Genomic DNA, 23,317 nt, shown 5'->3' on the forward strand with positions numbered 1-23,317 from the left:
CATAACCTAAAATGTAAAATTTGCAAATGTCAAAATGAAAAGTAGCATAACCTTAAAAATCAAAATGTTTATTTTAAAATAGCTATTATAATTATTGTCAAAAATCTTACAAAAAAACTAAAAATATACAATAATCTTTATATTTGGTAACAATTGTACTTATTCCATTATGTATAAACATCACCTATACAAAACAAATTGTTTTTTTTTAATAAAGTAAAAAATAATTTCATATAAACTTAATGACGCTTGATGTTGTAGATAGATGAACATTACCTTTAAGAGCATTTTGTTGTACTTTCTAAAAGAATTTTTCATTACCATTTTATATTTATCAAATATCAACCATCATACCTTATTAAACATATCAGCTAAGAGTCTATTAGCTTTTTTATTATTATTTTCACGTCGTTCTTTTAATTTATTTTGAACTTCCGGCAATTTTTTATAATTCTTTGCAGTAATTTCTTTCATTTCAACACTGGAATACAAACCTTTTTTCGCTAAAAACCAGAAAAGAAAAATTAATGAAGAAATCTTAAAAAATTGAAATCTCACTTTTTTTATTTCCTTCTTCATCAGGAACAACTCCTCTCATTTTAGCCAATAATTGTTTATACTTTTGACATCTTTCCTCTCTCAAATAAGCCAATTCGATTAATGTTTTCCGTCTATCTTCTGCATTTTGTATAAAAGCAGGCCGATTAGTACAAAGGTAATCCTAAAATATCAACCAGTAAGTCCAAAACCATTCTTAATTTTAACAACAACCAGACCCACGACCACACGAACATACTTGCAGAGTCATCCGACTACGATCAGATGATTTATCCCTTTTTTTATGACGTCTTGAATGTTTCGATTTTTTTCTCCGAACTGGTATTTTCAGTTTAATTTCATCCAACGATCTCTTTTTTTTTGGAGATTCTTGATCGGTGTATTCATCATCTTCCAACGTTAATGTATAAGCAATCCCTTTTTTAGATCGACCTACCGTTTTACACCTACATTTTTTTTTCGAACATGAACACCGACTCTCCTCAGTAGCTTCATGTTCAAGTTCTTCTAATTTTTTAACAGTTTGCTTTATTTTATTAACCGTTTGAGTTCTCATTAAGGTATAACAGTTACAAATATGTCCTGGAGCCATTTTGTATTCTCCTGTGGTAGGATCTACAGTTAATTTAGTATTTAGGTGACATGGTTGACATAAAGATTCATTAATTTCATCTGGAAGTCCTTGAAGAACTGTTCTGTATTTATTGATCGCTTTATTAACAGGTGTCGTTTTTTGTTTACAACATGGGCATATTTTTATTAAAATTGTTTGAGAACTTGATGACGATGATGAACTTGGTGTTCTTACATTTCTCTTTTGACTTCGTTGGTAGTTTCTTTTTTGTGGTTCACTAGCATATTGTTTATAATCGGTTTGATATTCTGGAGTGGATTTTGAGTATGTTGGAATAGATCTATTTGGTGATTTATTTTTAGCTGTTGAAGAAAAATCAACAGATTGCCTTCTATATCTATCATCTGTGTTAGTTCCAAAAGAAAAATCACTTTTATCTTTAGGTTTTTCGAAAATCGTATCAGGTTCAATACTTCTACTTATTGTTTGTGCAAGGCTTGTTTGTGGTGATGCAACCATCTTTTGACATAAACATTGAACACCTTTATCAAATAAACAATCTTTACTTTTACATCTACAATCTTGGCCAATACTTCTAGTTTGTACAATATCTGTTTGAGGAGACGCAACTCTTGTTGTGGTACAACAACATTGAACACCTCTATCACATGAACATTGTTGCGTCATTGAAGCTTTATCAAATGAATCCTCTTTAAGTGGAATTTGTTGGTTATTATCTAAAGAATTAATTAATCTTAATCAAATTTGTAATCGATTCTGATCATTTAAAAAAAAATAAAAACAACATAACCTCAAAATTAGTTAAAAGTAAAATGAAATGTTACCAACTTGGGATAAACAAAATTCAAATGACATTTAGAAACATAACCTCGAATTCATAAAATTTATTTTAATCAATTAAATCTATTTTTACTGCTTTTAATTAAAATAAAATTGTATGGTTGATAAAGTTAAATCTTACCGCGAGTTTGGCCACTATATTTTGAGGCATACTCATACCCTCGTTTAGGCATAGTCGATTTATCATATGCTTCATCATACCCTAAAATAAAATTATATGATTCATGAATTAAAATATTTGAAAATTGGTTAATTTTACTTGGTGGTGTAACTGATCTTTGCGTATTTTTATCACGAAATTCCTCAGGTGGATCTAAATAATAATCATAATCATTGACATTTTTACTTTTCTCTTTAACACCTGGAATTAATCGTGATCGATTTTGAGATATATTTAAACGTGAAGGACTTAAATAGGTTTCTTTTATTATAACACGCTCAGGTTGAACACCAACTTCTAAAAAAAATGAGGTTATTCATATTTTTATCTAACCTCACTTTTTTTTATTTTACATTATTTTACCTGTTTCGGAGCAACCGCAAATATCTTGAGTACATGTGGCATTAATATGAGCACAAGGATATTTATCGCAATCGCATTCACACTCAACTGGAATTTCAAAAATGTATCTTCTTATACAAGTAAATGGTTTATCCGATTTGTAAACTTCACTTGAAACCATTTTTGCTTCTCTAACGTCACTATTTTTTCGTGAATTCGAATCTTTTCTTTGTTTATCTTTATGATGACGTGATTTATCTGTTGTTATCATATAAACAGCAGCTGAATTTTTTATTTTTTTCATATCTTCAATATGAGGTTTCGTTAAAATTTCAATTTCTAGGTTAGGGCTCTCATTCTTAAAATCATCATTTTTTAAATCGTTATCATTTTTATTGCTAACTTTTTCTTCCTTTTTTAAGCTTCTTTCATAATAATTCTTTTGCAATAATTCCTTTAATTTATTTAAATGAGAAATCTCATTATTAATCCAATTTAGTTGATTTTCACGCTCTTTTTTAGCAAATTTCACTAAACTATCGGTGTTACTATCTGTTTTATTCGTTTTATCACCATCACCTTTTGAATTTAATTCAAATAAAAGCTTCTCAGGTTGAGTCAAATTTTCTTTCCAATTTTTTTGGTTATTATCGGACGATGAATTAGTTTGTGGTTGATTTAAAACACTATTTGTTAAAGTAAATCGAGGATCTTTAACTTTTCTTTTTATCTGATTATTTTCTGGGAAAATGTCAGATGAGAACGTTTTAATTTCTAATTTTTTTGATGTCACATTTTTGTTAAAAGCTCCCTGAACCCACGGTACATTTTCATGTAATCGTGTATTTAAAGATGGTTCTAATAACTTTTCTGAAACTTCTTTAGAACTTGAAGAATTTTCATTGTTTTTATGAGCATCCGATTTATTTGAATCGTTTTGATTGTTTAACAAAGAACTTTCGCTGCTACTCGAATTTAGTTTAACCATTTTCTCAATAATTTTTTTAATAAAATATTCTTTAGTAATTTTATCATACCGTTTCGATTTTAATAATCGTTTTAAAAGTGTTAAACTTTTTTCAATGTCCACATTTCGTCCTCCAGAGAGATTACAAGAAATCATATCACCCAAAGGAGTACTTAAACTTTTTTCGGAATTTTGATTTGAATTTTTGTCTTTTAAATTCTCCTTGAAACACGTTTTATCTAAAATATAATTATATACAATTAATTCAATTTATTGTGAATTTTGAAGTGTCAAAAAAGTAAGGTTATGTTACAATTACCTGTTCCACCCATTTCATCATCCATTAAATCATTTTCCTCTAAATTCTTATTTACTCTTTGGATATCATCTGGACACAAAAACTCAAAACTATTACAATTCGATACTAAATCAGAAATCGTATTTGTTCCAATTGACTTAGAACTATGACATTCACTTGAATTACCATCATATTTAACATATTCAACAACTTGCTTTTCCGGTTTATCAACTAATTCTTCAATATGTTCTAATTTTTTAGAAAAATCTTCCTTATTGTTAATAATTTCCTGAAATGGTTCAGTTTGAATCCCGATTGATTCCGATTTAACGCACCCATTAGTTTGAATATCTTTATCATTACACAATTTATAATTAATACAATCGATCGCAATGGGTTTTGTAAGAGCTAATTGAATGATTTTACTCTTTTTAAATTTTGCGACACATTTTAATTCGGTAACAGTCGTCTTAAGACCATTATTATCATCACTTTTTGTAACATTTGAAACAACTGTTGATGGTGAATCGGAAGAATAAACTCGTTTATAACCTGGACGGTCTATATTTGGTGTTGATTGAGCCATCGGACTACCAACTCTTTTGTCTCTTTCACTTGGCCAAGGTTTAAAAGCGAAGGATGAAGATGTTGTTGTATCACATTTATGTTCTTGTTCGTCAGATCTATAATAACTTGAAGAACTAGATGGTTTTATTGATTTATCACTTGATTCCGTACTTGAGAAATAAATCTTGGGTGATGCGTCTCTTTTAGATTCAAGAAGAGGAAGTTTTAAAGGATTTTCAGTCGTCTCCAATGTGGTTAAAAGTGTTGGTAATGAAAAACTCTTATGCAAATTAATTTTGTTGCTGTTTTCATACCCAATATCAGCTCCATTATCCCATTCTAATTTTCTGTTTGATGTTAAACTACTTGTAGGTGAAATATTACCTTCTCTTTCAATTGTTTGATCGATTTTCGAGTTGTTTTGACTCCCAACGATGAAATCATCAGGTTTATTTTCTTCATAAGTGTTCCTAACCTCACTTTCTTGTTGTTGTTGGGGAAGAACTCCACGGAGATAACTCGATAAATTTTGATCACCCGAATATTTTCGAAAGTATTCCAATACCTGTGATGATAAAGTATCGGTCTTTGGCGGTGTTTTTTTTGCCATAATAATACTTTTAATGGTATAATTGATGATGTGACATTATTTTGATGGGATTTTACAAATGTTTGGTGGCCAACAACGCGATTTTCTTTAAGTTTGGTATTTTATTTACTGCTTAAATTATCGCAATTTAATTTGCGTTTAAACAGCTTTTAGTAAAAACAAACTAATGATTTTGAGATTTTGACGGTTGGAATCGTTTGAATTAATTTGATATATAACTGTCAACCGTAGATGGCGCGAAAATAATTTTTATAATATTTCGAGATTTACATGTTTATTATTTTATTTATATTTAAAAAAATAATCATCCAAATGGTAAATTACAATTAAATATGTACTTAATTAAATATATTTAAAAATCTTTTTATTAAGGTAAAACTAAAACTAAAATCGAACTTACGCATGCGCTGCAAGTTGGTAGTGAATTGTTGACAGACGAAGTTTTGTAGTATGTGAAATTAAAACATAACTGTCAAATATTTTTATTTTAGCATTTTATAAAAGAAAACACATTAATCTTTATAAATAAGAGATCCACCTAATTGTATTCCTTGATATTCAGGTCTGTCATGTCCTATTTTTGTAGTAACTCTTGAAACACTTAACGAAGCACAATAAGGTTTCTCGGGATGCACCAAAGCCATTTTCGGGTTGGCTTTTCCGTTTAATATCGCTCGCATTATATCCAATTTTCGGGCTGTTACGTTAGGGGTTCTGCTCGATGTTAAACGAGGTGGAGGTGCCATATTGAACCAAACGCTATCCGCTAAAATTCGTTCAGCATCGCCCGATATAGACTCCGATAAACACATCTCTGCATTTGACATTTCTGCGAATAGAATTGATTGTTCTTCTGTATCATCGTCGGTATCCTTACAAACGCATTCTTCCTGAAAAGCTGGCATTACTGATGGAGGCAGTACTTGATATAGTGGTTTAGGTGGTGCTACAGGTGCTAAAATACCGCAACCACAAATAGTTCTTGGTGGAGCTCGTGGTTGAACTGCACCACATCCACAAATAGTTCGTGGTGCTGGTTTTGGTTGAGCCGTCCCGCAAGCACAAATAGTTCTTGGTGTTGGTGATGGTGATACACGACACCCACAAATAGTTCTTGGTGCTGGTGGTTGTGATACACCACAACCACAAATAGTTTTTGATGCAGGTGATTGAGATACACCACACCCACAAATAGTTTTTGGTGCTGATGGTTGTGATACACCACACCCACAAGTAGTTCTTGATCCTACCATTTCTAGTTTTATCTCATTTGCTCATCACACAAGGTTGGCGTATATTTTTGTCGGCTAGAAATTTTGGCTGGAAAAGTAATAAATGTTTGATTTAACAATTTGAGATAATAAATAATAATGAAATTTCAATTTGACATTCATGTCGTTATTTACATAAAATTTCGATGATGTTATGACGCCAACTTTTTACGTTTATTTAAATTATAAATTTTCTATTTTTTTAAAAATCATTTTCAAATAAACTGTCATTGTTGTATGGTGACATCGTATTTAAAATTTGACAGATTGATTATAGAAAAAAGATTTATATTGAATCTTAAGTTTCTATTTTTAATTTAATTGAATGCTGGTGATGCAATAAATCTGATTATTTTGGAAGGATCGTTAAGAAATTAAATTAATGTCTTCGTATTATATCGTTTATATGACAACTGTCATATATGTATTTAATATTTAAATATATAGATGGTTGTAGTGTATTGCAATGAATTTATCTTTTGAAATAAATGTAAAATTTTTAGAATAACAGTTTAATTAAGTGTACATAACCTTATTTATTATTTGATTGAAAATTTGATACAGATTAATGAAAAACTTATTATTAACCCAATAAACAAATAGAATATTTGTTATTATATATTATAACAAAGTTTAGTAAATTAAACTTATTTAAATTAAAGTTATTAGTCAATACAATTTTTTAATTAATTCTTTTTAATACTCATCATCTTCAGTACAATTTAAAACCGCTCGAACAATGTGTCTTCGCGGTCTTGAATGTTCTGTTTCGTCTATTTTGACTTCAACTGCAGTCTCTTCTACCTCCTTCAATGGGGTATCTTCGCTTTCATCTTTTTCTGTTAAAACATGTAAAGCATCTGTTATAACACTTATAACTTCTTCTGCAATTTCCGACGTTTCATTATTATCACTTTTACACATAGCACATAAATTAATTCCGCCCATTATATTTTTTGATAAATTGCGGCAAAGAGTTAGAAGGAGAATGAGATGAAATGAAACTAATGTGTTTTTATAGTTGCTTTAACCATTTTTTTCATGACAATATCGCAATATAAATCAAAAGGTATTGTTTAAATTTAAATTTCGTCGATATTGAAATGATAAAAATCTTTTACGTTTCTTATTTCATGGAAATTGAAGCGAAAAAGATCGATAAAATGAAACTTATGTATTCGGTTAAATTTTATTAATTTTTTTTTTATTGTTTACATAGTTGTTTTATTACACACTACGATTTTTTACTTATGGACTTAAGTCGATAAATAATACTGTTTGTTTTTTGACATAATCTTGAAATCTAATCCAAATAAGATTTTTATTCTAAAAAACCAAATTATTTTTTTATCAACCTTCACCTGAAAAGATTAAAAGAAGAGTGGTATAATAAAACAAAATTAATTATTTGTTTATTAAAACTCACCTGATAATATTTAAATTAATTAATATCGAACGACATCTCTATTTGGTGCCATGGCAATATTTCTTTTCTCTCTACTTTTCGTAACGGTTTTAGTACAAGTTTTATCGGCATCAATTTCTTCTTTGCCACTATTCCCATTTTTTTCATTTTTACATTTATCCATCTTTGTTATTAATCGAATTGCGATAAACTGAATGAGATTTTATAAGATTTTTTTTGTTATCACGTTTCATAAAAAATCTTGATTTTTAATTCGTAAATATGCTTCTCGAGTAGTCAAGATATTTCCGTTAGATATTTACCTGTAACCTTTTTATATAGACATGTAAAAATGTGTTTACTTTAATTTTAAATAGAAGAAGGAGGAGGTTTTCCGAGAATCTTTTGGGTTAAAATTAAACTGTTATCTCAAAGATCGAAAAGCAATTACCCACAGAGTGGAGATGAATCTTGATTACGTATAGTTAATCTCAAAAGTTTTCGTACAACAAATACCAATTTATAATAAATATTTGAATGTTATTATTATTGATTAAGCGAAAATTTGTAAATAAAAACAGTTTAATTGAATAAAATAATAAATTTGATTAATAATTTGTTTGCCACACAGTTTTATCGTTGATATTTAAGATGAAACGAATTGAAAAATGTTTCCTTTTAAAAATTTGTGTCAATATTTATTTGTTATGGTATGCAACCCAAATTACAAATAATTTAATTTATTTTAATTTAAACCGTAAATTGTGGGGATCATGGGACAAAATCTTTTGTAATTAAACTTACCAAATCAAGTAAAACACGTTGTTAACAAGAGTCAACATCAATCTATTATCGTAAACAACAACAGTTTTTCTGTAAAGATACAGCAAGGATTCAGGATAGTTGGGTTAAGCATAATCGTACTTTAATCTTAAGATTCTATACACAGGTTATTTGATAATTGGCTTAATTTGTAGAATATTCTAATTTTTTTTTGTTAAATCTTCTAAAGAATATGTCAGTTTTGTAATTTCTAGGTTATGTTGTTCCGGTTGCTCCCAATAATAATTTTTTCAACATCTGACACCTTTTATGTTTTAAACCCTCTAAGGATGTTAATTATACATAGTTATTAATTTTATTGTGTTAATTTACTAGTTTTAGGCCCACTTTTACCACCTCCTGATAAATTTATCCGATAGATAAATCCAATTCTTAGCCAATGAGAGCGCTTAAAACCGCCGTAACCATGGCAACTATCCTCTAGATAGTTTATCAGGAGGATGGTAAAAGTGGGCCTTAACCAAGGACAGTAGAATCTAACAGGACTGCTACATCCATTGTTGTGACAACCTGTCCGCAAACTACGTCATACCATTATGGTCTATGCGTTTGCTGTGTATTTTTAGAGGTTATATCCTAGACGTATTCATATTATTTTTGAAGTTTTATGTTTTTAGACGTATTAATGTCTATCATATAACCTCTAAAAACGCAGACAGTTACCAGGCGTGGCAAATAGTGTGACGTAGAGTGCGGGCAACCAATCCCTAGTGGACTACAAAAATACAATGGATGTAGCAGTCCTGTTAGATTCTACTGTCCTTGGGCCTTAACAAATTATTTATGTTATTGTTGAAAATAATAAAATAAAATAGGGATTGTGCCATCTAGTAGCTGAAGGAATAAGTTTTCTTCAACCTGAAGTTAGTCTAATTATTATTCTAGATCGTTCCGCGTTTTAGTCGTAGGAGAAACGTGTTGTTAAAACAAGTTGTTATTTAGTTATTAAATTGTATTTCAACTAAAACAATAGTGTTTAAATTAACACCGAAAGTAAAATCCAGCAAAATCCAATTATAGGTACTTGACGTCATCTTCTAATGTGTCATTTATTACCAACTTTTAGTTGACGAGAGGTACCAAATTTGTTAATGATTTAATTCTGTACAATTCTGTATTTAATCTTATTTAAAAACACCAATTTATCAAAAATAACATGTTTTTAATAATTAATGTAATAGGCGCCAAATGACTGCAAAAATGTCTATAACAAAGGCCACAATTTCTGTTTAATTTTGTGTTCTAGGAAAATGTCACAAAATTAAAATTAAGATTAATAACAATAATAACTTAATAACATTTCGAGTGATATCAATTAATTTTGACATTGTACGTCATTAAAAACTAATAAATTAATGTTACATGAAATTACTATTTAGTTGTAGAAAGATATCTAATCTTAATTGAGGATTTTGTTTATTCACATTTTTTTATTATTTATTCTTGAATTTGTCAAAAATGTCAGCTCAATTTCGTGACAATTCCTAACGATGGAAATAAAAATTCGCAGTGTTTTCTTGTAAACGTAACAAAATTAATCACAAAAAAAACATGGGTAATATCCATTGCTTTCGTGGGTAAGTTTTAATTTTGATACTTTTTTTTTATTGAGAAAAAAAAATTCTCAAACACCTCAACAAACCAATTTATTATTATTTAAATCATAAAAAAATACATTACATTAACAATAATGAACAAAAATAAATTTAATTATAAAAAAATTACATCTTTTCCTCATTGGCCATGGTTTCTTTTTGTTGTTGATCGCCCTCACTTCTCATCTCTTGATTCCAATGATGATCATCTTCCATTTTTTTCATCATCATCATATCTTTATTCTCCATTTTCTCCATTTTATCATTATCGGTACTTCTATAAGTACCCGGAGCAACAAAAGCTGATGCGCTTGAAAATGAAGCTCCTTTTTGCGGCTGGTGTTGTGGTTTAAATCCTTCATAACCAATTCCCGAGGCTCCATTGTTACCATAAGAAGAAATTGGATAAGTTGTTGGTGCAGAATAAGTTTGTTGATACGAAGGAGATGGAAATGAAGGTGAAGGAAATGATGGGGCTGGATATTGTCCTGAAAGTGGGATCTGCGGTTGAATTAGATTTGGGATTTGTTGTGGGGCTAAATTTGGGATTGAATGTGGGGCAATAAAGGATGTTGCTGATGCTGAAGAATAAGAATTCGGTCGAGATGGAATTGGGCCGTATCCATAATTTCCGTAGGATGGGTTTCTATTTTCATAATTGTAGGATTTTCTTAAACGTGGATAATCCATATTTTTCATTTGGATTTGATCAACATCTTCTGTTGGGTTTGAATTTCTGTAACCTCCCGCATAACCATGTGCTCCTCCAAATCCAGTTCCATAACCACTTCCATATCCAGCACCAGCATATCCAGCATGAGCTGGAGATGCATATCCAGCTAAATTTGGTTGACAAGTAATTACAACACCACTATGTCCATGGCCGTGTTTTTTATGTTTCTTAGTTAATCCTCCTCCATAAACATTTCCACCATAACCATAACCAGTTCCATACGTACTTCTCATACCATCGTGGAATTCATCATCTTCATCTGAGTTTTCAAGTTCATTCTCTTCGTTAGCTCGATATTTTTTATTTTCGTACGTTTTTGTTGCTGTTTTATAAGAGGAAGAAGTAGGTGCTGATTGGACGTAATTCGATGGCGCGACAGGAGTACCATAAGTTTTTTGAGGTGGCCCATAAACCGGAACTGGAGGAGAAGGAGCTGCTGGAGCATTATAATGGCTATTATCCGATGGAACTGCATAAATTTCATTTCCAGATTCGCACAATTCGTACGGCTTTTGATACGGGTTATTCGGCTTAACTTCAACGCAGAACGTGGTCGTTGCAGATTTCTTCATCCTTTGATTCATTTTTTCATCATTTTTTTCTTCGATCGGTTCGGGTATAATTTTCGGGTTTAAATCTTCCGCAAGAATTGAATCTGATTCGGTGTCATTTGGAGCGATCGGAAAAGTGTTCATAATTTCTTTAGGTGTTTCTTCTGGTAAAGTTGGTGCCGCAAAAGTTGCAGCGACGAAAAAGATCGCCGCGGATATGAAATAATTAATGAGTTTCATCGTGTTTTGTTTTGTCGTTGATTATAATCTGATTGTGAACGCGACGGTTTTAAACATATATAGGCGTGTTTGTGCTGAAGAAGCTTTTTTTGTAATTGACCTAAAATTTATTAAAAGTTAACGCTATTGTTTTTTTTTGGTGAAAATTAAAATATTTAAAGATTAAAACATTTTTTTGACGACTTAACCTAAAAAAAAATATTTTCTCATAAATCAAAGGTTCATTGAAAAGGTGATATCTTTATTGGTAATTGAGGAAAGAAGATTAATCCAAGGAAGGAAATGGGGAGAAGAGGGATTTCGGGAAGAATGACATTGAGCAGAATGATGGGAGTCTAGAAGAATAGTGAACAAAATACTAACAAAATTATCTTAATTGACGCGTTCCCACTTTTGATAATAGAAGTGGAATGGCAAGAAGTAGACTGGGTAGAACTGAGGTAGAAAGACTGAACAAAAACTGGAAAGATAAGAAACAAGATGGACAGACATATGGAAAACTGGAAATAGACTCAGAAGGCATAGATAATGCAAGGTAGAAAAGAAAAAAACAAGAACGGGACTAATAATAGAAGATATAGATTGAACAGATCTTGGAAAGCTAAGAAACCTTCTGGACATAAATGTGGGAAACTAGAAATAGACTGGAAAACCGAAAAAGTAGCCAGATAGAAAAGAAAATAATTTGAATTGTGCTAGTACTGGAAGGAAATGAGTGAACTGAGATTGGAAAGTTAGGAAAAAGGTGGGCAGAAAGGTGTAAGACTGGATATAAATGATAAAAGCAAAATAGTTGCGAAACAGGAAAGAAAAAAAGGAGGGTAAAAAAAGGGAGATGAAAAGTAGACAGGAAAATCAGAATAGAACTAACATTAGACCTAGAACTAGAAACATTCAGGTTTAGCCGTATTAAGAGAGGTACGACTAAACGGAATATTTCTAGATTTAAGTCTAGTGTTAATTCTAGTACTAGCGTTAGTCTAGTTTTATTTGTTATTCAGCGCTAGATTCTTGTATATTTTTATTGAGCTATAACGGACACTGCGTTTCCCGTATTGATCCGTTATATCGAGGTTTTACCCAAATTATACTGACATTTGCATTTTATATATGCCCCACATAAAATGAAACTTCAGTGAAATTCACTGTATATATTTTTTGCTTTTTATTAATTAAACTCCTTCATTACATTATTTCAATGATTTTCCAAAATTAATATTTATTAAAGTTATTAAAAAGAAAAAAACCTTTTTTTTTTTAAATTTATTAATTCATAAAAAAATATTACACAAATTTACAATATTATTATTTATGTTTTTTTCCACCCTCATTTTCTTTTAATTTCCCAATAAACTCCTTCACCATTCCTTCCATTGCATACAAAGCTTCCATTTTTCTCATATTTTCGACAACCTCCCGTATCAATTCTTCTTTGTTATCAACTCGTTTCTCTTTAATTTGTTCTTTAATCGGTTCATGAATTTGATCTTGAATTAACTCGCTTTTCTCGCTTTCTCCAATTTCCATTTGATTTACATCTTTAGCTTCCACGACCATTTCGGAGTTTTCCAGTTCAACCGGATCCCTTAATAAATCATTTTTGACCACGTTATCTTGATTTTCAACCGGAAGTGACACAAAATTAATGGGCTCCATTATTATTTCTTCGATGATATAATCATTTGATAAAGTCCCCGGTAAAATTTCTGGTTCTTCTTGAGGAATTGAATTTCTACTAACGATTTGTGGGTTATCAAATTGTTTAAAATCATCCATCGTAACGAAAACATCGGCAACATTTTCGTTGTCTTCATCGTCGTATTCGCACATTCTGCTTGTTATCGTTGGGGCCATACTCGCTTCGATCGTTGGTAAAATCTCCACGGGGTTGTTATTAAACATCCAGGATTTTTCTTGATTAGTTTCGCGTTTTCTAATGTCGTGAAACGTTTTGTTTTCGAAAAAACATTCCGTTGGTAAAACACTTGATTTTACCAAAATTAACATTGGAATTAAACGGAAGAGCATGTTGATGAAGTACATGTTTTTTCGATAATGAATTCAAACCGAGCTGTGTTGAATTTATAGTTTGCAAAATTTGCTTTTTCCTTGAGGTTGTTTATTAAAAATTATTGTTGATGTATTAAATCATTTTATTAAACATTTATTTATTTCTTTTTTAGATTGTGTAAAAAAGATATAATTAAAGATAAATCGTTAGATGGAATAAAATTAACAATAGAACATTTAAAGGAAAGTAAGTTAAAAGTAAGCCGATTTTTGAGAAAAAGCTTTATTAAATTAAATAATATCTATTAATTTATTAAAGATTTAAGAAGAGATGTACGCACGCGTGATTTATTTCGAGCTTCGAGGCACGATGGAAGAATTAAACACATAGCTAACGAAATTGGTAAAGGTGGAAAAAGTGTTAATAAGGTTTTGGAAGATTGTACGTTAAGGGAAGTTGCGGCAGGGTTACAGTTTTATTTAATTTCATTAAAAAAACCGTTGATTCAGCCGCAAATTCAAGCGTTAGCGTTGGGTAAGTTCTTTTATTATTTATTTTTTTATTAAATCATTAAAAACACGTATGTGGAACGAATAAGTGTCGACGAATTAAAAAATAATGCAAATTGTGATGTTGAAATGTTATTTTATTGCAAACATTCGTTTCAATTTCAAACCCAATTTTTGCTCACTCAACAAATACCAACAAAAAAAATCAATCTCAAATTACCTCTATTTCTTTATTCTTTTTACAATTACGAAATTATTTAATTTATTTAATTTTTAAATAATTAATTTATTTATTATAATTTTAATATATCGCATAAAAGATGGCAGCAGCTTACGAAGAAATTTCTGTGTAAAAACCAACTTGTACTCAAATTTAAAAGAAATTTTATCGAAATTAACTAAAAATGTGTTCTAATTAAATGTTTAATTTAAATAAAATCGTTGAGAAGAACTAAAAACATATAATAAAAAAAATAATGAATTTAGATTGGTGTTAATATTTGAAGTTGACAGTGACAGATTGCAATTATATTTGTTATTTTGTAGTGAATAAAAACTCAATTTTGAGCTAATTTTAATCTAATTTAAAACCTTCTTTCTTCAAACATAAGTATAATTTTGAAAATAACATTGAATAAAAAATAATAAATTTTGATGAATTGTTACGTGAAAAATTGTTGTGAAGTTAATAACAGTTGGTATATAAGATAAACAGGAAATTTTGTTACATTAATTACTAATGTCACATTGACATTTAAATTTTAGATATCAAAGTCATTTTTGTTTTTATTTATAATTATACTTAAATAATCGAAATTTTTTAACAAAGCTGCAAAAATCGAATACTTTATTGATTTAATTCGCAATAAATAGAACATCGTGGTAAAACCTGTTCAATAACTCATAGCATATAACCGGTTTTAATTTCAACACCGATTTTTGTGTAATCGACAAATAACAAAAATTGTCCATCTCAAATTACCTTTCTTTCGTTATTTCCTTATGCTTTTAACAATCACGAAATTAAATTAATTTATTTAATTTTTAAATAATAAACTTATTTACATGCAATATAGATGGCAGCAGGTTGTCTAAAGACTAATTCGCTTAACTCAAATTTAATAGGAATTTTATCGAAATTAATTAAAAATATACGTTTAAAATGTGATAATTAAATGTTTGATTTAAACAAAATCATTAAAACGAACCAAAAACATTATTCAATTTTTAATAGTAATAAATTTTTTTTTATTTGGGTTGGTGTTGAGATTTGAAGTTGACAGTGACAGCGAGCAATCATTTTTAATGTTATTTTATAGCGAATAAAAGCTCAATTTTGAGCCAAAATTGAAAAAATACGATATATTGTGGTTCTATATCTGTTAAATTGTTGTGAAGTCAGTAAAAGTTGGCAAGATTAACACGAAATGTTGTTGTCATGTCAATCAACTAATGTCACATTGACGTATGAACTTTAGATATTCAAAAAGTCAATTTCAGTTTTCAATTTTATAATTATACTTAAATAATTTTTTAACAATAACGAAATTAAATACTTATTTTATAAACTTAAAAAATGAATTGATTTTTAGATGAAAACCCAGGTGTGCCACCTGAAACCATAGCACAAGATATCTTAGGTCTCCTAAAAGATAGTTTGGAAGGAAACCACGCAAATTTAATAGAAGCTATTCTAGATCTTCTATACAGTGTGGTTACCTGCGCCCCTGCTGATGAATTAGCAGGATGTTGTGTTCCCGTCAGCATGTTACCAATTTTCTTCCAATTAAGAGTAATTTAAACAAAAAAAATAAATATAAAAATCAACAATTTTTGAGTCATTTTAGACGGAACATATCACTCAATGGAGAAGAGTTGCAATGATTTTCGTCGAAATGATAAAATTAGCACCGAGTTATTTCGAAGTCGATACTGAAGATAGCGATGATGAACGTGATAACTATGCTTGGGTACGAAAATAAGTTACATTAAATTTTACAAAATCCAAACTACAACTAAATTTATTTAATTTAATTGTTCAATTTTGTTGTAGGTTTGGCATTTTGAGCTACCAAACAATTAAAACAAATGTATATTTCTTCTTTTAGAATTATTATTATAGAAGAGGAGTGGTTAACAATGCTTTATTACAACAACGTCTTCTAGAAATGAACGTAGCGTTGCGACGTTACGTGTTAAGAACAGGTAGATAAAAAGATAATTTATAGGTAAAAGTTAATGTGCCGGTTATATTCTGTAACGTACAATCTTCTTTCTTTTTGTAGGAAATAGAGGAGATTGTAGCTGTTTTGAAATTTTTACCCCCCCACAAAGAAATTTGAGGCGAAGAAATATCAGGCAATTCCCTTAGAACAAGATATCAAGAAAAAAACGAAAACATAAAGAACTAATTTAAAAAAAGTACAACTGTAACAGTTAACATTTTACAATTAGTTTCAATTACGATCTGAAAATAAAAATGTTATAGTCTAAGTTTCAATTTTGACGTTTATTGTTGTGACATTAACAGATTTCAAATTTTAATAAATCGCACAATTAACAGATATAAAATATCAAATAATGAGGAATAAAAAAAGATAATTTTAGATTTACTCTTTATGATAACGTTTTCTTTGGTTCTAATATTTTAAAATAGCAATAATGAAATAAAAATATTTTAATCTTAATAAGTAATTATGCGAATTATATAAAACAATTTTTATCTGTGATTATTACAACTAATATCATTCTAGATTAAATCAAATACATTATCGTTTTAAAATATTTCAACTACCTTTTTAGATCCTTGAGACATGAATGGACACGTAAGTGATAAAAAATGTTTAAAGAAAAGTACAAATTAAATAAATTTCTCTTTAACACGTCATTTTCGTTAATTCCAATCAATTAACAAATATTTCATAATATAACGTCTTGAGAATAACATTCATCATTCTCGTGATATTCTTCACATCTGCAACAATTAATTCAAAGTTCAATTTCGTTGAGAAAAATAATCTTTTTATTTCACTTAATTTTTTTTTTTGGCATTCCTCTAAACTGACTAACGCAATTTTTATAATCTATTTTTTGCGGAGTAATTCATCAAATAATCCGGGTATAATAAAACGTGTACGACCGTGTCACGTTTTTCAAACAAGTCATCTTTATTCAAGTTTGATTTGAAAAATAATCACTTATCTCGTCATCGCAATTTTGCGTAAGTATTGAGTCAGATTTTACAATCATCAAGTATAAAAATGTGTCTCAAATTTCTTTTAAGGCAGTTCCAATTTGACTTCGGTCAATTAAAAATCAACGTTTTCATCTCGATTTATGGATAGTGAAAAACCACATTCAAGTAAAAAGATGGTTTGCATTCGGGATGCTACTTGCGAGTGTATAGATTGCCATAAAAATCGAAATGTGGGTCATAGGACAAAACACAAAACGAAACACCATATCGTTATGGTACCAACAAATTTTTATCCAGACCAATTTTATTAAATTTAATTAAGGTATGTAATTAAGTGTGTGTATATTGGGTTGCATACTTATTTAGATAAAAAATATTTTTTTATATTTCTCATTGTTTTTATTAATATCTATTAATAGTCAATTAATAACACTTTCTCAATATAGCTTTGTAAAAATAATCTAAAACTTTTTCTTAAACATCAATTGTCGTTTAATTTATCTCTATATTTACCTATAACGTTAAAATAAACGTTAAATTCCTCCTTGATGTTTAATAAATAAACAGATATTGTTACTAATTGCACTAACAATTAACACTTTATTAATAAATTTTTTTTTTTGATTTCAGGTATGATTCCAAGATTTCATCATGCCATTAAACAAGAATTTAATTGGATAATTATTTAATTATTAAAATACAAAGGATCTGTGTTCATTTAACAATAAGTTATTTATTATATTATTTATTTTATTACTATTTAAGAAATCTTATAAAAGAATTTGATTGTATTTATTTTCTATTGTCACAAACAAACTTTTATTAAATTATTTTGTTGTTTTATATCTATCTGTATTTTTTTCAAATCGACGCTACAATGGTTGTCCCTATTTTATAACATAAAAGTACAAAGAAACTCAAATTTCATTAAATATAAGGTAATATGTAAGGTAAACATTTAAAAATAAATGTTTAAATTTTAAAAGGTGCAGCAAGTTTAATCCATCGCCAATAGATGGCGCAACTACATGACAGTTTATTACTATTGTCCTTGTTTATAGATATACATCTATATCTATAAACAAGGCTATTGTATTATAATTATAATATCTAAGTATTCTTAAATGAAATAAGTTAATACAATATGTTTAAATAAAATCAAAATTAATTTTAACAATTTTAATTCTGTCGTAACTTATTTATTTAAATATATATTTGTAATTTAAAAAATTGAACTAACAATAAGTTTATTCTGATACTGATAGATGGCGGTGGTAGGTAACATTACACATTGTGACATTACACTTATTATTGTATTAGAATTGGAAATAGGTGAAAGTATTTTTAAATTAAATAAATTATTGGAATATTACATTAAAATATATTTAAATAAATTTAAGTTTAATTTTAATAACTTTTTTAAATATTAGAATAATATGAAAATATAATATTGGAATATATGAATTTGTTATTGCAAATCCCTTTATTAGTACGTTACTTGGATGTGTAAGGGATGTTGCCTAAATTAGTAAAATGATAAACATTTTATTTCATAATCTTAACCATTAACTTAGTAAACATAACTAATCTTACTCAATATGCCTACAGTTACATATCATCCATAACCCATAACTTTGCCCAAAATTTTTTATTTTGAGCAAATTAATAATGTGAATATTAGGTTGCATAACTTTTTGTCATTTTATTACACATATACAGCAGTACCTTTGATTATATATATAATCAAGGTACTACTAATACAATATAATCTTTCTCATTTTATTTAATTTATGTTATCTTATCGAAATGTTTGCGATGGATTTATCTTTAATATCACAAAATATATTTGGATAAGATATCTAGTTTATACAAAACTAGTTTTATGTTGTTGTTTCTGTATTATAATATAAGAGTTGATACAAAGCGTATCATAAAGTGTTAATAAGAAATCATATTTAACAAATTTTATTCGAAAATGGATCCTAACCAACAAAAAGTGATGGTTACTCAAAACGATATCAAATCTGATAAAATCGAGAAAAGAGAAGAGGGAAAATTAAATACGTTAGAAGATGTGAACGTATCAGTAGAAGGTAATGAGAAGAATCAATCTAAATCAAGGAAGAAAAGACATATTGTGAATGTACCACCAAACTTTGAAGAATTTTGAATAAAATACTTAGTAATTTATTTTAAGATTTATTTATAAACTATATTAACATAAATTTTAAACTTATTTTGCGTTCTCGTCTGGTTTTTCTGTATTTGTTTTTGGATCTTGTGGCACTTTCTGTGTCGGGTCATTAGGACAAGGTGGGCAATTTTTAGGATCTTTGTCGTTACCAATTTGTGTATTTATTTCTTCAACATCGTTACTATCAACTTGTTCAACTGTAGTTTTATTATCAATATCGACTTGTTCCATTGTTTCCTTGTTTAATTTAATAACGAAGTACAAAAAAGCATTTAGATGATTATTTAAAGGATATTTATGACAATAAATTTTGTGACAATTAATAAAAAAAGACATCAAATGTTTAAATAATGAAAACTACATATTTTTTTAAATTATTCAAACCATTTCTGAATGGTTTCAACCTCGAAATTCGATTCGCAACTGCACATATCAAGTCTATTAATCTGTCACTATTATTTACGTATTTGTACATTAAAATTAGAAACTATTCTACGTACTAAACCCATACGCATAAACAATCTTTGATAAACAATTAATACGAAATAAAAATAAAAGCGTTAATAAAAAGGAAAACATTTTTAAGGGTAGTTAAAGTCATATAAATATTGTAACTAACTTCATACAAAATAAAATTTTGACAGTAATTATGAATCAAAAATTACTTTTAAAAATCATCCAGGCTGTTTCTACAACGACATTGCTCTACACAATTATGAGGAACGTTAACCAAATGTCTCCTTACTCTTGTTTTAGGTACACTTTCTTCTGCGCTCGGTTTAGAATTGAAATCTTCATTTTTAACAGATTTTACGGCTTCAATAGTGTTGCTCTTATTGGTTTGAGAGGATTCCATTTTTTCTTAATGAGGAATTTGAACGAAAAAAAAATACTGAACCGCTCCAAATTTTTAGTTACTTTTATACCCACAGTTTTGTTTATATTAAATTACACTCCCTTCTTGATAAACAGTTTATACAATTCCGTAAATATTTTTCTAAATTTTGTTTAACTTATGCTAAAAAAGTTTGGTTATTGAAAAAAAATTAATTTCTTTAAAATTTATTCTCTTTCAATTAACACCCACACAATATATAAAAAAAATATGACTTAATAGTAATTACTCAGCCGTTTAATAACAATAAACGAGTTAATTAATCAAAGTAAAATGTTTATTAACAATATATTTTTCTTGTTATCATTCATAGTAAGGTAATATTTAAATTGAATACAAAATTTTTTTTTTTCAAATTTTAAGGTTATGTCATGTGTCAATTCGATTTATTCAAGAAAAATTATACGTATTTACGAAATTACCGACGATGACGAGTACGGAAAAGATTTAATTAACGATCTCGACGAAATATCACTGGAAATGCAACAATTAGCGGCTAAAAAATCGAATAATTTTAGATATTACAATCGCTATCTACAAAATGAACCCATTGAAGCGTTCAATCCGATACTATCGAAACGTTCTTATCGAAATTTCTTTAACGATTCCCCGGTGGGAGTTGAAAAAAGATTCGCACTTCCTTCTTATCATCGTCGAAAAACTTCGAGCAGACCTTTAACAACCAAAGGATCTAGAAATATTTATAATAACGAACCAATTTCAGCGTCAAGAACCGGTTATATGGCGGAAGCTTTTGAAAATTTTAACGATTATGCCGAAAATTCCAATAAATAAATATTTTTAAGATATTTATTAAGGTATCTTTAAAAAAAAATAAAAGAAATAAATTAAAATTTAAATGATAACAATATTTTATGCTAATGATAAGAGATGGCGCAACCACGTGACAAATTATTTTATTATAATTGTTTAACAAAGAAATTTTTATGAAGTAAATTGATAAAAGATATTTAAATGAATATAAATTAATTCTAACAAGATTCTATCACAACTTAATTATTTAAATAGTTATTAAAATTTAAAAGAAAAATTAAATTTATGTTAATATCGTTAGATGGCGCAATTAAGTAACACTTTACTATTATTGTTATCATTATTATAGTTAAACGGATCTTTTAGTGATATAAAATGTTTAAATACATATAAACTAATTCTAGTAAGATTCTATAATAACTTGTTTATTTAAATAGATATTAAATATTTAAACGAAAGAAAATTTATGTTAACACCGTTAGATGGCGCAACTAAGTAACACTTTTCTATTATTGTTATTGTTATTATTATTATAATTAAATCTAGGGATTTTTAAATGAGAAAAAATGTTTAAACAAATATAAACTAAATTTAGTAAGATTCTATAATAACTTATTTATTAAATTCAAAACTTACACGATAATAAATAAAACACATGTTTGTTTTATAAATGTAAATAAAAAAATAAATTCATCATCAATCTTTGGCAATGACAATAGATATAAAACACAAATCCTCAAAAACTCTATTATTATGTAACGTAACATTTTTAAGACATTTAACATGCTCATCGTTTTTACACGAATTACCAACACAAAGATTCTTCATTTTCTTGGTACAAAAAACAAACTTTTCCTTTGTGTTTGTACAAAACGTTTCAACATCGTCCAAACCAATACATAATTCTTCTTGGTAATTTTCACATGGAATTTTCTCTAATGGTACAGAAATCGAAGCGTTTATTTCCTTCGTTATATTCTCATGTGTATAAAAAATGAATTTATTTTTCAAATCGTTATTGTTATTTTTATTTTGCATAGAGTTCCACATTAACAAAGCATTTAAAACGTTTTGATAAGCGTTAGAATTAAACTGAATCTCCTCCCCGTTTCCATACTTAGGTAAATTCGCGTTGTTTGTTAAAAAATTTGAATAAACACCACCGTGTTGATTAAAAATCGGTTCTAAACCACTTATTTTGTTGTAATAATCTCTTGGTTTAACACTTTTCGGTGGAATAACTCCGATATTTTTCGTCGGGTAATAACCAGGAAAGTTCTCTTCATTTTTGTAATCAAAACGTCCACCGTATTTTCCATTAACACCATAATAGCCGTAAACATCTTTCGTTAAATTATTTCCAGTTTCAATCGTAGTTGTTTCATCTGCATATTTTGGTTTTTGTGGATTCATTGAAATTTCACCCGATGTTAATTCTTTAATAACACCTGTGGTTTCTTCGGCATCTTTGGGGTCTTTAAATTTATTATCTAAAGCCATTGGGGCTGATCTTTTAACCATCTTAAGCGGTTGTGGGCCTTCGTGAGCAACTGGTAGCGGGGAATTTTCGATTTTATGCACAAATTGGTGATGTTGTTCATGGGGTTTAACCTTTTCGGTGGTCGTAATTTGTAGTATTCTATCGATATGATGTTGAGGGCCATCGTGTAAACTTGGCATAGGAGCATTATTAATATCATAAGTGTCATGGTGTTGATGGTGGTGTTCTGGTTGATCTTGATCTTTATTACATCGACAAGAAATCACACACAAACTTAAAAATAGAAATAAAAATAGTTTTAATGACATGTTTTAGCGCTTAAACATAGATTTAGACTTCGTTTTAAATCGCACGATGAAGTTTTGATTGAATCAAGACTTGAAGTGTGAGAGTGTTCTTTGTACAGTTGAGTTCAATTCAAACACGGTTCATTTAATGTGTTAAGGGTCAATAGATAAGTGAGGTCTTTCAATTGTACGTAATTATTTAAACGCTCGATCTTTATTAAATGGTTTTACTTTTTTTGAGGTTATAAATTAAAAAAATTTAAACGATAAATATATTTTTTAAAGAAATTAATTGGAATAAAATTTTGATTTAATTAAATTATTCCAGGAAAGCAATTTTTAGGGTAAATGAAAAGGTTTCAATACTAAATTTTA

General features: G+C 28.5%; 4 protein-coding genes across 7 annotated transcripts; 1 reads left to right on the top strand and 3 right to left on the bottom strand.

The window, feature by feature from the left end:
• Nucleotides 1-124: 124 nt before the first annotated feature.
• Nucleotides 125-5,150, bottom strand: LOC111427302 (putative uncharacterized protein DDB_G0277255). 2 transcript variants are annotated; one of them, XM_023062369.2, is made up of 8 exons: nucleotides 3,782-5,150; nucleotides 2,517-3,701; nucleotides 2,253-2,450; nucleotides 2,115-2,195; nucleotides 797-1,869; nucleotides 559-721; nucleotides 355-503; nucleotides 125-301 (listed from the first exon to the last, which is right to left on the bottom strand). In XM_023062369.2, the coding sequence occupies exons 1-8, from the start codon at nucleotides 4,935-4,937 to the stop codon at nucleotides 230-232; spliced, it is 4,077 nt and encodes a 1,358-aa protein (XP_022918137.2). In that variant the 5' UTR covers nucleotides 4,938-5,150; the 3' UTR covers nucleotides 125-229. The 2 variants fall into 2 exon arrangements, with proteins under 2 accessions (XP_022918137.2, XP_022918138.2); XM_023062370.2 differs by lacking the exon at nucleotides 2,253-2,450 and having other exon boundaries at nucleotides 3,782-5,149.
• A 253-nt stretch (nucleotides 5,151-5,403) lies between these two features.
• On the bottom strand, nucleotides 5,404-6,409 carry LOC139428955 (uncharacterized). The gene has a single exon (XM_071194066.1). The coding sequence runs from the start codon at nucleotides 6,188-6,190 to the stop codon at nucleotides 5,450-5,452; it is 741 nt and encodes a 246-aa protein (XP_071050167.1). The 5' UTR covers nucleotides 6,191-6,409; the 3' UTR covers nucleotides 5,404-5,449.
• Nucleotides 6,410-9,872: 3,463 nt separating this feature from the next.
• On the top strand, nucleotides 9,873-16,595 carry LOC111427555 (uncharacterized). 3 transcript variants are annotated; one of them, XM_023062760.2, is made up of 7 exons: nucleotides 9,873-10,033; nucleotides 13,759-13,832; nucleotides 13,905-14,120; nucleotides 15,688-15,887; nucleotides 15,943-16,065; nucleotides 16,204-16,323; nucleotides 16,381-16,595. In XM_023062760.2, the coding sequence occupies exons 1-6, from the start codon at nucleotides 10,008-10,010 to the stop codon at nucleotides 16,306-16,308; spliced, it is 744 nt and encodes a 247-aa protein (XP_022918528.1). In that variant the 5' UTR covers nucleotides 9,873-10,007; the 3' UTR covers nucleotides 16,309-16,323; nucleotides 16,381-16,595. The 3 variants fall into 3 exon arrangements, with proteins under 3 accessions (XP_022918528.1, XP_022918526.1, XP_022918529.1); XM_023062758.2 differs by having other exon boundaries at nucleotides 16,204-16,300; XM_023062761.2 differs by lacking the exon at nucleotides 16,381-16,595 and having other exon boundaries at nucleotides 16,149-16,322.
• Nucleotides 10,094-11,782, bottom strand: LOC139428956 (uncharacterized). The gene has a single exon (XM_071194067.1). The coding sequence runs from the start codon at nucleotides 11,573-11,575 to the stop codon at nucleotides 10,178-10,180; it is 1,398 nt and encodes a 465-aa protein (XP_071050168.1). The 5' UTR covers nucleotides 11,576-11,782; the 3' UTR covers nucleotides 10,094-10,177.
• Nucleotides 16,596-23,317: the final 6,722 nt, after the last annotated feature.

This window comes from Onthophagus taurus, chromosome 2 (assembly GCF_036711975.1).
Source record: "Onthophagus taurus isolate NC chromosome 2, IU_Otau_3.0, whole genome shotgun sequence".
NCBI lineage: Eukaryota > Metazoa > Arthropoda > Insecta > Coleoptera > Scarabaeidae > Onthophagus > Onthophagus taurus.